Source organism: Octopus bimaculoides, chromosome 10, assembly GCF_001194135.2.
Source record: "Octopus bimaculoides isolate UCB-OBI-ISO-001 chromosome 10, ASM119413v2, whole genome shotgun sequence".
Lineage (NCBI taxonomy): Eukaryota > Metazoa > Mollusca > Cephalopoda > Octopoda > Octopodidae > Octopus > Octopus bimaculoides.
In genome coordinates, this window is record NC_068990.1 from 4,366,092 (window position 1) to 4,382,241 (window position 16,150).

Below are 16,150 nucleotides of genomic sequence, written 5' to 3' on the forward strand. Positions count from 1 at the left end.
AATATCAAAAGTAGAACAAACCTCAGTCTAAAGTTCACTAATGACATAGACTTTGAATCAAGTAGAATTAAATTATGAAGAGAAACACTAAACAGTGTAATTCTTTCTACTATAAGCACAGCATCTGAAATTTTGGGGAAGGGGATTAGTTGATTAAATCGACTACAGTACTCAGCTGGTACTTATTTTTATTGAAGCTGACTACAGTGTTCAGCTGCAGTTCTATATCTAAGAGATGAGCAATTATATACATTATTTACAATTGACAGATATTTGTCCTCATCTTGTTTGTTGTTAACACAATGTTTTGGCTGATATACCCTCCAGCCTTCATCAGTTGTCTTGGGGAAATTCCAAACCTGGGTTCTCATTCCTAAGGCATTTTTCAATGTTGTTGTTGCTATTATTATTATTATTATTATTATTATCATTATTATTATTCAGATCACTGCCTGGAATCGAATTTGGAATCATGAGGTTAGTAGCCCGCACTCTTAACCACTACACCATATACCCAGTCATATGGTGTAGTGACCTGAATAATAATAATAATAATAATAATAATAATAATAATAATAATAATAATAATAACATCGAAAAGTACTTTAGGAATGAGAACCCAGGTTTGAAATTTCCCCAAGACACCTGATGAAGGCTGGTGGGTATATCAGCCGAAACGTGTTAACAACAAACAAGATGAGAACAAATATCCATCAATTGTAAATAATGTAAATAGTGCTCAGCTGGTACTTATTTTTATTGAAGCTGAAAGAATGAAAGGCAAAATCGACCTCACCAGAATTTGAACTCAGAATATAGAACCAGAAGAAAATGCCATTGAGCATTTTGTCGGGCCTGCTAGCAATTCTGCCCATGCTGCCTTAGAAACACTGCACTGTGTGAAAGTAATGAAAGTTTTCTTAAGAAACATTGATTAGAACTTTAGGAGATAAACTAAGACACAAGGAATACAGATTAAAACCTTACAAGAATAACAGTATGAGATCCTCATTACACAATATACAGTTTAATGGATTTCAAGAAAGAGAAACAGAACTATTTTGGTTTCAGTTATTCTATAATTTTGTTATTAATGTTTATTCATGTTAGCAATCTCCCATCAGTTATGAAAACATGGCATCGTCTTATCTTACTCATTTACACTTTAACCAATTAATTTCCTGAGAATTGATACCACCTCAAAGCTTTCTGAGCAAAAAAAATCAATACACAAATTTGTTCTTGTACATTATAATAGTTTTGTCCAATAGATTACTTCAAATTATTATAAAATTAGATAAAGTATTGCCACAATTTTAGATCTTCTCTACTTCACTGATGATACAATTTCACTTTTCTGTGGAAGTGAGAGTAAAAACACTTTTTCATAAGTTCAGTGATTTATAGAAATACGAGACTTAACATAACTTAACATAATAAAGCAAAACATTGTTTGCTTGGTTAAGTTGGACGTACTTTAGATACCTCTTCTGATACATTTGTTCATCAGTTTTATATTTGTTTTTCTATGCTAGCATGTGTAAGATCAATATGTATCGACGCATTATTTTACTTCTGGATCCCTTTCTATCACTAAGTATTACATATTTTTCAAGTAATTGATTTTTCATTCTATTCATCTTTGAAACAACAAAGTTATGGTATAATTTATTAGCAGTGAATATCTACAAATGTTACTGTTTCATGATTCAACACTTTCATGCAAGGGTGTGGAATGTAAACATTCATATAGACACACACATACACATGCATGCACACAAACATACATACACATGTGCGCACACACACACACACACACAAACATGCACACATGGACACACAGATACACATACATACAGACACACACACACTATGAGCTTCTATACTGTTTCTGTCTACCAATTCCACTCAGCCTTAAGTTTCAGTAGAAGATACTTAAGGTACCACACGGTATGACATAACTGCCTATACCTCAAATACTGAATATAAATGATAAATTGATACAAAGAATGAATGGTGATACTTCAACTATGCCTTTCCTATGTATACAAATAAATGATAATAAAATTAAATAGGTCTGACATGTTAATTTAATTAACCTGAAGATTTCAAAGTTACCTTAATTGCAAAAAATTTCATTCTGTGACTTACTAGCTTAAAAATTCCTTTTCATATTTTGTAGTTCATTACAAATTAGTATAATGTGTACACAAAATTATACCATGTATGACTGAGTAAACATGTGAAAAAACAACTGATTGGGCCTACTTTATAAACTATCAGGCTGAGTAAAAAGTAAGCAACGTTTTGAGACATGAAATTCATCACAATATATTTCAACAATGCAGAAATTTTATTCATCAAAGTACCATTACAATCAACACATTTTTGCCACTGAGTTACAAGTTTGTTTATTCTGGTAACATTAAAATCTGGAGTTCTGGAGCTGATGAACTCTTTGAATGCACTTTCAGCATTGGTTTGAATTTTGAAATCATTCTCTCGTAGAAAACCTTCAAGGTGTTTGAAAAGTGGTAGTTGGTAGGAGAAAAGTCTGGGGAATAAGCTGGATGAAGAAGAACTTCGTAGCCAAGTTCCCTCAACTTTTGGAGCGCTATTAGTGTAATGTGTGGTTGAGCATTGTCATGAAGAAGGATTGGTCCTCTTCTGTTGACCAGTCTGGGACAGAGGAGTAGCAGTTTTTTGTTCATTTTGGCAATTTCATGGCAATATGTTTCTGCAGTAATGGTTTTTCTGGATTTTAAGAAGTTATGGTGGATGAGTCCAGCAGTACACCACCAAACAGTCACCATAATTTTTTTTTTTGAAGAGCTCAGATTGAGGGAAGGTTTTCGGTGCATCGTTTTAGTTCAACCACTGTGATGAACGTTTTTTATTATTGTACAGAATCCACTTTTCATTGGAAGTTGCAATATGGTCGAGAAATGGATTGGTGTGGTTACAGAGAAGAAGCAATGAACAAATTTCATATCTGTGCATTTTCTGATCTTCATTCAAATCATGTGGTACACATTTGTCAAGCTTTTTTGATTTTCTGATCACATGGTTGCAGGCAGTTTTCTGGCTAACTTGAAATTCTTTTGACAGTTCTTGAGTGGTGTACATGGATATTTCTCAATGACAGTCTTTAATTGTCCATCATAGATGACAAATGGGCGTCCACTAGGCTCACGATCAAAGCTCAGGTCTCCACTGTGAAAACATTTAAACCATTTTCGAATTGACTACACATTGGTCATTTTTTTCACCAAATGTTTCGTTGATATTGCAGTTTCTGCTGTTTTACATACTTTTTTGAAGTTGAATAGCACAATTGCTTGAATATCACACTTTGACAGTTCCATTTCAGATGATTGTAACAATGATTAAAAAAAATATCAATGTTAATTTATTAATGCATTTGGGCAAGCCTATGTCTGTATTATCAGACAATTGCAAAAATATGTTTAAAAAAAAGTCAAAACTCTGCAAAAATCCGGTACAAATTCTTCATGGTTCAAAACATTGCTTACTTTTCACTCAACCTGATATTAGAAGTGCACTTCTTCATTCAACAAATCCACTCTATCATCAATATGGTGTCATAGTTCAATTAAGTCTGTAGCATAATATATTTCTACATGTCCAAGAGGCTCAGCGTTTTCATGTTTGGCATAGAAAATGTAGAAGGGATTAGTGGTTTACAACAATGCCATCAACACTATCATCCTTCACCACGTGTAATGTTTGCCTTCCATGTTGACATAGGTTAGATGTTTCGACAGGAGTTTGCAAACCAGAGAGCTGCAGAAGGCTCCATTATCTGCTTTGTCATGATTTCTATGGCAAGTGTAACAAGTGATGGGGAGAGAAATTGGAGTGGCTGGGAGGAGGAATATGGTAGATATGTGAGGACATGGAGAGTGTGCAGATAGGCATGTGAGGGAGAGTGGAGGGGCCTGCAGAGGGTAGTAATCATGGGTGTTGGGATGACATACATTGGGAAGATGGGTAGTGAGGAAGTTTTGACAGAGGATAGATTGTGTGTGCATGTATGATGGGGGAACAGTTTTCACTTAGCTCGATGTGTCTTCTCAAGAAGCACAGCAAATTTCCAGAAGTCTCAGTCCTTAGACATCTGTGAGGTTCAACATTTGAAGATCAAATCTCAACCACTTAGATCAGCATTTCTTTATGCACCTGTCTGCATCCATATACATCACATGACCATATCAGTGCAATCTTCTCTCTTGAACACACTACATCTGATGCTATTTATACCCAATTTTTTCTTTAAAACATTCATACTCTGTTGCACATACACACTCACATTACATATCCAGTGGAGCATGCTGGCTTCTTTTCTTTCAAGGCTTCACTTGTTCTTGGCAGTCACAGCTTATGTTTCCCTGCATGTTGCATAGCTGTCCATACACAGGCATCATACAATCTGCTTCTGACTCTAATGGAGAGGCCCTATATTATCAACAAAGGCAATTGCTCTCTTAGCTTCGCCCAGCCCATTCTTATTCTACCAACTAAGCTTTCTGAGCATCCTTCTCCACTGCTAACTTGGTTGTCTGAGTAATGGAAACTATCAACCTACACCTTTTCTACATACTGAGTAGGACCTTTTCCTGGAAGGGGTTAGTAATTAGTCTGCTTTCCTACTTTGGCTTTTGTTAATTTAACTCTAAGGCCCTTTGATTTCAGACCTGCTTCCACTCCTGAAATTATTTGACAGAATAAGTCTTAACTGAATATCATATATATGCTTTCACTTTGAGTGAAGTATACAACATAATATTCATGATACTACTGAAATGTATTTCCTGGGTAAAGAGTTGCGGACTTATAATGTCTGTCAGGGGAATTTTAAAAGATCTTCAAGATTCAGCGAATTAGATATTGGACTCTTTAGATTTGTCTTTCAAATTGTTAATATTCATATTTGAATTTAATGAATTACAAAACTACTTCAAAAATAAATTCTAATTCTAAACTCAGTAGTTTTTAAAATATTCTTAAAGATAAATATGTTTAATATCTCATGTTTCATAGTTTTTTGTTTCTTTCATATTATTTATGTCAATTGTTTGCATCACAAATTGAAAAAGAAAATAAGAATTATGTTATTTTGTTCATAATTATTTGAAAACTGAGATCTTTTAAGAAGATATCAATGCATATTGTATGTATATTGTATTTTATGTAAGATTTTCATTTTCAAAATAAATAGACAATTCTACACAGAAAGTTACAATAATAAAACTGAAATTACACAATATCTTATCTTACTTTACATAAATAAAAAATTATTGTGACAGTCATTAAATAAATAGTGTATGGGGTTAAATAAATGGTGTATAAAAGTCAATCAAAAGTTTAAAGCATTTTTTGACAAAATTTCTAATGTTAGATGGATATAATATATATATACACACACACACACACACACATATATATATATATATATATATATATATATATTGTAAATAATAGTCAACCTATATTTTCCTCACTTGTGCGTGTATGTCTAAATTACAGCATTTTGCTTTGAAGAAATGTAAGTAAATATTGGAAACAATAAAATTGTAATAAGAACAGAGCTAAAAAATATCATAATAGTTAAACTGAACACCTGGCATTCTGGCTGTAATGATTTTATCCAGTCAATGTCTCTTCATTCATGTATAACTTCAGAGCTATTAAGTTAAAGAAATCTTTTGAAATAATGTTTATGAAGGTTAGCTGAAGTACTGATTGCTTGATTGTTAGACATTGCAGCAGGAGAAATATAGAAGGGTAGGTAAGTGAGGATCTGTAATACATCCTTGCAGCTGAATGAATTCTTTTAACCCTTTAGCATTCAGATTTCTCTGTTAAATATAATGCATTTTTATTCAAATTGTTTTGAATTAATCATGCATTATCTTATAACTCTGAGCTTTTGATGATGTGATTGCTTATTTTTAGAATAACATTGTAGAGTAGGTGTGAAAGGCTAGATATGGCCAGTTTGAATGAAAAACATGTAGAATATTTGGGCTGGATATGACCAGTTCAAATGCTAAAGAGTTGCAGGCACCTAAGGACCATGAACAATACACATAAAGCACACATGATAGATGGACCCATCCTTCATCCTCATTATCAGCTCTTCAGGGATCACCCCTTTTCTGTGCATCCATACATCTACCATTGTTTTTCATTCACTACATTCACCTTCGCCCATCTTTTACTCTCCTCTCACACCCTTATGAAATTTATCCAACCCCTCCTCTCCACCTGGATCCACTGTCCATATTCTCTCTTAAACTTGCTTTGTTGTTCTTTGAGAGTTTGCTCTGTCACCTCATCATCACCATCTTTATCTTCTTTCCAGTTGCTCCCACCCTTATGTAATACAGGGAAGCCATATATCTTCTCTGTAGGAAGATATCTGTGTTTGTCCCTCTGTTATACATTAGCCTCTCAACAGCTGGCATAAAGCCACCTCCCTTTCCCTCAAACACATCCCCACTCAGTCGAAGAGACTTTTTCTTTTTCTTTACTTGTCTTACAAGTTACTTAGTGACCTCACTAGTGCTGGTGCATGAAAAAACCACTCAGTACACACTGTAAAGTGTTTTGATGTAGGAAGGGCATCCAGTCACAGAAACTATGCCAAAGCTGAGATTAGAGCTTAAATCCTGAAATTCATCTGATCTCAAGCTGTCCAGCCCTTGCCAGCATGGACAAAAGGACATTAAATTATTTCTGATTTTTCTTTTATGAACCGTGTTTTAGGAGACAGTTTTAGCAAACAAAATATACTTTATTCATTGTTTATCTCTCATGTATAATTGTGCTTTTTTTGCATCATAAAGCTGACAATCAAATAAATAAGATTTATTTAGACATTTTCTCTCTCTCTCTCTCTGATGGCATGTCAAGATAATAAGGAAGAATACATACCAGTAACTGAACAACATCCTTAGGGTCACGGCCCTGTACATTGGTCCCATTTATCTCACAGATTTCATCTCCCACATGTACGAGACCTACAAATAATAAATATTAATCAAATGAAGTATAATATAATATATACACAATATAATTACACAAGCATTAATAATACAACCATTTGGCAGTTGATTCAATTTTATTAATATTGCTGTGTTAGTGGAATGACAGAAATGGTAGACTGCCAGACTAAATGCCATGCAGTAATTAGTTTAATCTCTGCACACTCTAATTCAAAATCCTAATGGAGTTACCTTTTCTTTTTCATGCCTTCACGGTTAATAAAATAAGTACTAATCAAATACTAGAGTCAATTAAACCAGTAGCTCTTAAATTTATGGGCTTCTTTCACTATATAGAAGTTATAATTATTAGCAATATTATCAAGGAAAAGGTGATGGACTAACATAAAGTTGACATTCTGTCAGTTATGACGGCGAGGATTCCAGTTGATCCCGTCAATGGAAGAACCTGCTTGTGAAATTAACCTGCAAGTGCCCAAGCACTCCATAGACATGTGTACCCTTAATGTAGCGCTCAGGGAGATTCAGCATGACAATGTGATAAGACTGGCCTATTGAATTACAGGTATAACTCAATTTTGTCAGCTGAGTGGACTAGAGCATTGCGAAATAAAGTGTCTTGCTCAAGGACACAATGTGCCACTGGGAAATGAACTTACGACCTTATAATTGTGAGCCAGTTACCCTAACCACTTAGCCACATGCATTCATAAGATGACCAGTAGAGTAACAGACATAACATAACTAGTTGAATAACAGACAAAATGCCAGGTGGTTTTTAGTTGTATTCCTTTATGTTCTGAGTTCAAACTGCATTGGAGTAGGTTTACCTTTCGTCTTCCCAGAGTTGATAAAATGAGTACCAGTAGTCAACTACACATATTTTTCAACTTTGAGGCATTGCACCTATATTAGAAATCTATTGGAAATGAAGAGCAGGAAATTTTTGTCTGCATAGTGGTTTTGATGAAAGTGGCAGTGTGGAAAGCCTGAAACTTAAAGTGCTGTGAATGTGACTTTTATTGTTCAGTAAATTCTTTATCAAAGTTCTTTATGAAGAAAGTGAGGATGGACAGAAAAGTAATACCTGACAGAAAAATACGACCTTGCTGTGGATTTTATGAAACATAGATGAAATTGTCACATGTGGTTTGAATTAAATGGCTGGCCTTTCAAATTGATTTCTAGTTTAAATGATATAAGCCGAAAGCAGAGATTTGTTGGATTGTGGGGTTTTCTGATACTCAGTAAGGGGCTGTCTCTTCTGACTAATTTATTTTAATAATTTCTTTTTGTAAATTCATGTGTGTATATCTACGAATGGTTAGTTTTTTTGTTTTTTTTTCTAATGTCAGAGTACCGTGATGATTTATGTTTGAAACAGCAGTATTTTATGGTCACACACTATAACTATTATGAGGGGGTACTGAAAGAACAGTTGGAGGCTGATTCAGACTTTTGTTCAAACGTTAACACTGGTGATGAAAGCTGGTTCTATGGAATTTGCAGATGTAGAAGAGGTGAAGGAGAAAATGATGGAGGCATTAAAAGGCATCACTTTGCAAGAGTTCCAGCACTGCTTTGAATAGTGGGAAACGCGCCTGGACTGATGCGTTGCTTCAAATGGAGAATACTTTGAAGGCAATAAAAGTGTAAACATGTAAAACTAAATGAATAAAATAATATTGCGAAATTCTGGTTTCTTTTGAGTACCTTATCATATTCCTGTTTAAAGTTGCTTGTTATTGAAATCAACTCACAAACTTCCAGAAGATTTTCCAAAGTTTGATTAATGTTATCTGAAAAGTCATCCAGGAATCTTCTTATAGATGTAAAGCTCAGTAAAAGTAACATTAAAGTATTTGTATAAGCTTACACCACCATATTCAACATCTCCACAACTACCCATTTCATAAACTCTATTTCATACTGACTATGTATTTAAAATATAAGAAAGACTGCATAGCAAATTCTGAATATCCCTTTCAGGGCCTAAAAATAGTTCAAGTTTGAACATTTCTGATAATCTGCAAAGAACAAGAATATTCCCAAATGTATGATATAAAATATAAACCAATGTTCCTTAATCTGCCAGCTCTGATTTGAACATAAGCCAAAATTCTTGTTAACAAAATGTCCAAAGACAACCTAAATAAAATTGTAAGTATGATGATTAGCCTGACTTTGGCATTATTTATTCTGTTGGTGGTACTCAAACTCTTTTGAAATTTTTCAGGTCAATATGGACAATTCAGACTTTTCCTTAGAAGTGGTAGATAGTTTCTATTACTCAGGTGACCAAGTTAGCAGTGGAAGATATAGCTCTGAAAGTGTAGTTGCTCGAATAAGAACAGGCTGCACAAAGTTAAGAGAGCTGCTGCCTTTGTTAGTAACAAAGGACCTCTCCCTCAGAATGAAAGGCAGATTGTAGGATGCCTGTGTATGGACAGCTATGCTACATGGCAGTGAGATATGAACTGTGACTACTGAGCACATGGATGAATAATGTCAGTGTGTATATACAACACAAAGTAAGTGATATGAGAGAAAAACTGGGTATACAAGGCATCAGATGTAAGGTGCAAGATATAAGACTGCACTGGTATGGTCATGTGATACATATGAATCAGGACAGCTGCATCAAGAAGTACTGATCTCTAATTGTTGAGGAAATTGGTGGAAGGGGTAGATCCAGGAAGATGTGGAACAAAATGGTGAGAAAGGATCTTCAAACATTGGGCCTCACAGAGGAGATGACAAGGGACCAAGACTTTGGCAGTTCACTGCTCTTGAGAAGACATATCAAGCTAAGTAAAATCATGGCTATTCATGCATACAGGCATGTCCTCTATGTTGAAAGGTCCTAGTCTTGTAGGCTTGTGGGTGCTGGTACCATATAAAAGCATCCATGTTGGTGCTACATCAAAGTGCCCATGTCAGTACTGTGTAAAAGGTACCCATACCATGACATGTACAAGCACCCATGATGGTGCCATGCAAAAGCACCCAAGTTGTCGTGTTAAAAGCACCCATTGCACTCTGTAAAGTGGTTAGCATTAGGGAGGGCATCCAGCCATAGAAACCATGCCAAAACAGACAAATGGAGCCTGAGCAACTCTCTAGCTGGCCAGCTCCTGTCCAAACTGTCCTACCCATGCCAGCATGGAGAACAGATGTTAAACAATGAGGAAGATGATGATAACTATGACCAAATTCTAGGAACATAACATTAAAAAAATGGGCATTTTGATTCCTTTATTGAACAAATTCACAAAAGAGGGAAGATAATGAGCATTTAGTCATGTATTCTGGGGATTTGGAATTAAATTTAAGAAAATAAATCTTTTGTAATTCAGACAATTTTACTGTTCATGCTAATGCCGTTAAGATTCAGTATAGCTTGATGTCTGCTGCCTTATAGGAAACAGTAGGTGTCTTATGGACCATATGTAGGAATTGTCTTATACATAGATATATTCGTCTTTAATATTAGCTGAAGCAGGTATCTTTACATTTTTTTTAATATATTAAAAATAGCTGTCAAACCACCCACAAATCATGCACACTGCTACCTCCTAAGAAAAGGATACGTTGAGTAATGTAGTTCTTGATATACAAAACGATAGAATGTATAGTATCAGCTTTAATTCCTTTGATTATTGATCTGCTAGCTTAGGATCGACCTTGAATAAAAAATAACAGCATTTGAGTCTAATGACTACAAACTGCAATGTCTGAACTCAAAAGGACTCTTTTAAAAAATGAGCAAAAGAGCACTATATTAAATTAGACTGATTAGTCTTGCTCAAGTGAGCAACTACGTCTAAAGAAAATAGATATTTTTAGATGACCAATGCCATGTTAATGGAATTTAGTATTTGGAGAATGTGAAGAAGTATGTTGGGAGTCTAGCACCTAACTATGGGATTGAAATGTTTACAGCCCCTGAATTGGACAACACCACTTAGTACCGAGGGTCCCTCTTTCTTTACCTAGGGTAGGGAGCCAATGATATGACAATTTAAAATTCAAGAGGCAACAGCTTTTCAGTATCTTTTCAGTATCTTTTCAAAAACCTCAAACCTCAGAGATCTATGAGATGTAAATGCAGATGTGTTCCAAACACATTTTTATTTGAGATACTGGATGAACTCAAATATACGTGTGTGTGTGTGTGTGTGAGAGAGAGAGAGTGTGTGTGTGAGAGAGAGAGTGTGTGTGAGAGTGTGTGTATGTGTGTGTGTATATATATATACATATATATGCATACTTCTATATTATGTAAATGTATGTATATGCATATATGTACACACACACACACACACACACACACATAATATATATGATGAGCAAAATCACAGTTGTGGCAGATACTGGTGTCACACAAATGGCACCTGTACCAGTGGCACATAAAAGCACCCGTTACACTCTCAGAGCAGTTGGCATTAGAAAGGGTATCCAGCTATAGAAACCATGTTAAATCAGATTGGAGTCTGGTGCAACCTTTCAGCTTGCCAGCCCTGGTCAAACCATCCAACCCATGCCAACATGGACAATGGATGTTAAATGATGATGATGATGATGATGATGATGTATAAATATATATGATATATATAATATATATGTATATATGATATATATAATATATGTGTATATATATTTATGAAATGAAGTATTTATATCCAGATATATGTATAAGTGTGTGTGTGTGTGTGTGTGTGTGTGTGTGTGTGTGTGTGTGTGTTTGCATAGATGTGTATGTGCACACATACACAAACACACACAGATAATTACATCTGTATGTGACAGTGTCCAATGTGAGCATGTGTTACTTTAGCTTGAAAACTCTTAACTTAGTGGCTTGATGACATAATTTCAGACTGAAATAAATATTTGAGTCAATATGACTGGCTAATTAAGGTCACTGACCCAATATAGGCACAATCCAATGACTAAAACTAGTAAAATAGTAAGAAAAATACATAGCAAAGTTTGTTAATGTGAAATGTCATGTTACAGAACAGTTGGGTTTATGTTGGAGATTCTATCTGAAAGGATTTGATGTTAATTGTAGATGTATTTTCCTATGTCATTATACTAGCTGAAAAGTTATTTGTAATGTGTTTGAAGTTTTTCTGTTATGTGTAGTTCATGTATAGCAGATGTATGGTGTGCTGTAATGTATCATTGATGTTTTGTAAAAATTGTATCGTAACGCAGTTGAAGAAGACTAAATTGTTTTGTACTTATAAGGAGATCGATTGGGAGGTGTTTCATTATAGAAGCAGTGCAAGCATAGGTTAAGTGTGGCTGACTACCAAGCACAAGTAGTTACAAATGCATGAACTGTGATATCATTTGTATAGAAGTGTGTGGATACAGTTTGGCAGTGGCTGCCCTGTAAAATATAACCATCATCTTGATCGTTGACCATCTTATTCTTTGAGGCCCAGCATGCTGACATGTGTTCTTCAGCCAGGTGTGTAAACTATTGATGATACACCTCATGCTGTCCTTCGGCACTTATTGTACATTCATATCACATACAAGTGCAGTTGTCAGTTCTGTAAACTTCAACTGAGGTCACATGCAAATTTGCTTTCTCAGCTTGCTTACACTCTGGTTTTCATGTATGTTAACAATAGATATCAGACAGATCATGCTCAGCTCATTTCTCTCCAGCTTCCACAGACTTGCCTAATTCAATACTCATGTAACACATTCATGCAGTATTACAAATTTGGCACATGCTACATCCAGCCTAAGTTTTTGGAGGGGGAGAGAAAGAGGGAGAAGAGAGAGAGAGTGTAACTTTCTTTCACCCTCTTCTTTACATTAACATCTTTACTTCTACTACAAGCATTTCTAACATTAATTAAATTACTAAGATAAAACTACATTTAAAAAGCCACATAAGTTTCCAGTTACACAGTATGATAAAGTAATAAAAGTTAAAACAAGAACTAGGAGGAAAGCATGTTCACACTCATTTACAATCTAGAAATTTCTCTATGCAATTAGAAGTTAAAGCATTTGGACATTTAATTCAAATACTCAAAGAAGCAGATTAAATAAATTTTATACAGAAAACTTCAAAATTGGAAAAGAATGGTATGCCTATTGAAATTATATTTCAATAGCTTCAAAGGAAAGAATTAGCTTTTAGTTACAATGTTTCGAAAAATTAAGATTAGTCAATTAAAGTAAGATTGACACTAAGAAACATCTTGTAATTATATGCCTAGAATATATATCAATTTGCTATAAAAAAAATTATATATATCAACTAGTTCCATTACCCACCACCTAGCCCCTCATGATTGAGTGAATAGCCATAGAAAAGGCTTCTAAACAACTGACTCAACATGAAAACGAAATTACCCAAGGAAAAACAAATGAATGTAAAAAGAGAGAAGCGGGGAAGATAAATGTTAAGTGAATAAGATCGTTGCAGAAGAAAATTTCAAAAGATAGAAAAAAGATGAAATAATCTGATAGACCGGAAGATATGGTAAGATATGACAGAAACTGGAATTTAATGATAAGAATGTAGAGTTAGTTTTTGAAGTAACTTATTGTAAATATTGGCACTGTCTATAGTGGCAAGCTGGTAGAATCGTTAAGATGATGGACAAAATACATAGCAGCATTTCATCCATTTTTACAGTTTGAGTTCAAATTCTACCAAGGTTACTTTGTATTTCATTCTTTCACAGTTGATGCAAAAAGTATCCACTGGCTTATGAACGAAATTTGCTTTGGGGATGCAAACCCAGGTCCAAAATTTTTCTTACAAAGTCTTATTTTATTTATTTTTGTTCCTTGTTCTTTTAGAAGAAACCTAACTTTAAGCTACTTTTTACAGATTACATTTTACACATTGTTTTCTAAACCTGAGAAAAGTAAGAATAGGTGCCAAAATTTCAGGAGGTACACTTGCACCTCCTGCATCCCCTGTTCCTGGGCCCATGTAAGTACCAGTGGAACACTGGGGTTGATGTAATTGATTTACCCACTCCCTCAAACTGCTGACCTTGGGCCAAAATTTGAAACCAATATTGGTATTTCATCCCTACTATTAGCTAATGCGATATCTCAGATACCCCCTCTCTCCTCAGAATTACATTATCTATATACGATTTTGCAGGCAGCTTGTTTGAACTTTTAACTTATTATTATGTATGTGCCTATGTATTTTTATAGAAAATATAACATACTTGGTGACTCTGTTAGTGATGGCGCTATGTAAAAAGCACTGGAGCTAGTGCCATGTAAAAAGCAGCCAGTACACTCTATAAAGTGGTTGGCATTAGGGAGGCTACCCAGCTGTAGAAACCATGCCAAACCAGAAAACTGAGCCTGTCAAACTACCCAACTTATGCCAGCATAGAAAACAGACATTGAATATTGAAGATAATCAAGATCATGCATGTGTGTGTAAGAGTGAGTGTGACACAGGGGGAGGAGGGATTGGTATTTGTTTTCATGTCTCTTGTCAAGTCATTTCATCTCTTCTCTGATGTACAAAGTAATGGACAGAAATCTTCTCTTTCTTCAACATTTCTCTTTGTCTCTCGCTGTAAATATGCATACACACAACAACTATTTACTGTTTATTTCTTCACTCTGAGTAAACTCCTCCCCCCCACTTTCAACAGTAGTTTCTGTCATCCTCTCTCTATATAAACACACATGCTACCTATTGTTTGCTTCCTCTCTCTCTCTCTATGTAAGCACATACAGTAGTAAGTAGAAGTCACTCCCATTCTCTGTCTCTGTAAACACACAAAAACAGAGCTGTTGTTCATTGATTAGTATATTCTGTATCTAAAGTCACAAGAGAAGGAAGACAACTGATTGCCAACTTTCGCACATATGAAATTTTGCTTCAGGTAAACAATCACAAAAGTTGGGCATCCCTGAATATTTCCACCCACTTCCCAGTCATTCAGTTTAAGTTTCCACACCAGTCAGTGTTTATTCATTTAAACTGTATACATCTTTCAGTTATATCAGGTCACACAAGATCTGTAGGACTATGTTTTAACAAAGAGGTCTATTAAGACTGAAACATGTCCAAAGTTGTCATGCACTATTATCTATTTTTTTAATTACTTTTTATTAATTCAAATCTTTAGGTTGTCTCCCTTAAATTAATAATTAAAACAGAATTAATCCTCAAACTGATGATTTAACTCCCCAGTAACAATGCAACTGTAATTAATCAACATTTTTTGGATCACTATATTAGCACCAACTTTAATAAAATATAAACAAGAATAATTTATTGATGCGAACTATTGAGAATTGTTTTCTCAGTGAAAAAAAAATTCAACTATAAATAAGCATTAAAGGAACTATCTATTTTATGTAAGTCTATGTGAGAAAAAGTCATTGTTATAACTTTTAATAGTGGTACCTACTTATTCAGAAGCTAATCTTTCATTTTATATAATTCATCTTGTGGGATTTTCTTTTATTACTCTTCATCCATTATGTTGCTGTCATCAATGGAATTTTGTTAGAACAATTATTTTTTATTGCTGAATAAGATTTCTAGAATGAACAACTCAACTGTGAAATAAGAGTAAAACCTTTTACATTTTTTTTGTCAGCAAAGTAAACTAGAACAACGTTGCATACATTGACTAGGTATGTAACAGAATAATCAAACTCATCTCTATGTAGTCAGTTGTGTAAAAGCTTACCCTCATAGCCAAGATGTTTTATGAATTGTCAAGAACAAAAGATGATAAAACTTACAAATACATCATACTTAAAATTTTACACTTTGGGGGACTTCCTTTAGAAAAAAAATTCATGCTATTATCGAAAAGTCAGTTGAAAGAGTTGTATAAAGCTAGAGTTCTTTTTTATTACATTTTGAACCATTTTCTTACACAAGAGAATTTCCAGTTCAAAATATTTACATACTGTAAAAGGGGCTCTTTAGGAAATAAGATTTGTAAATAGTTTCAATAAATAAGGTGTATTTAAACAGTCTAAACATAAGCAGTCTATCTAGATTGAAGAGGATAAAAAATGATGAAATACAGTAAACTCTCACTGTCTGCCTGTCTGTTTGTCTCTGTTTCTCTCTCTCTCTCTCTCTCTCTCTCTCT

At 34.4% G+C, this 16,150-nt stretch overlaps 1 protein-coding gene across 7 annotated transcripts in view; it reads right to left on the reverse strand.

Annotated features, from left to right (window-relative positions):
- LOC106869047 (MAGUK p55 subfamily member 7) overlaps nt 1–16,150 on the reverse strand; it is a 582,860-nt gene that overhangs the window by 112,274 nt on the left and 454,436 nt on the right. For all 7 annotated transcript variants that reach the window (XM_014914558.2, XM_052971018.1, XM_014914556.2 and 4 more), the window contains one exon: nt 6,958–7,043. In XM_014914558.2, the coding sequence (XP_014770044.1) occupies nt 6,958–7,043 (86 nt within the window). The remainder of the gene's footprint in view (nt 1–6,957; nt 7,044–16,150) is intronic.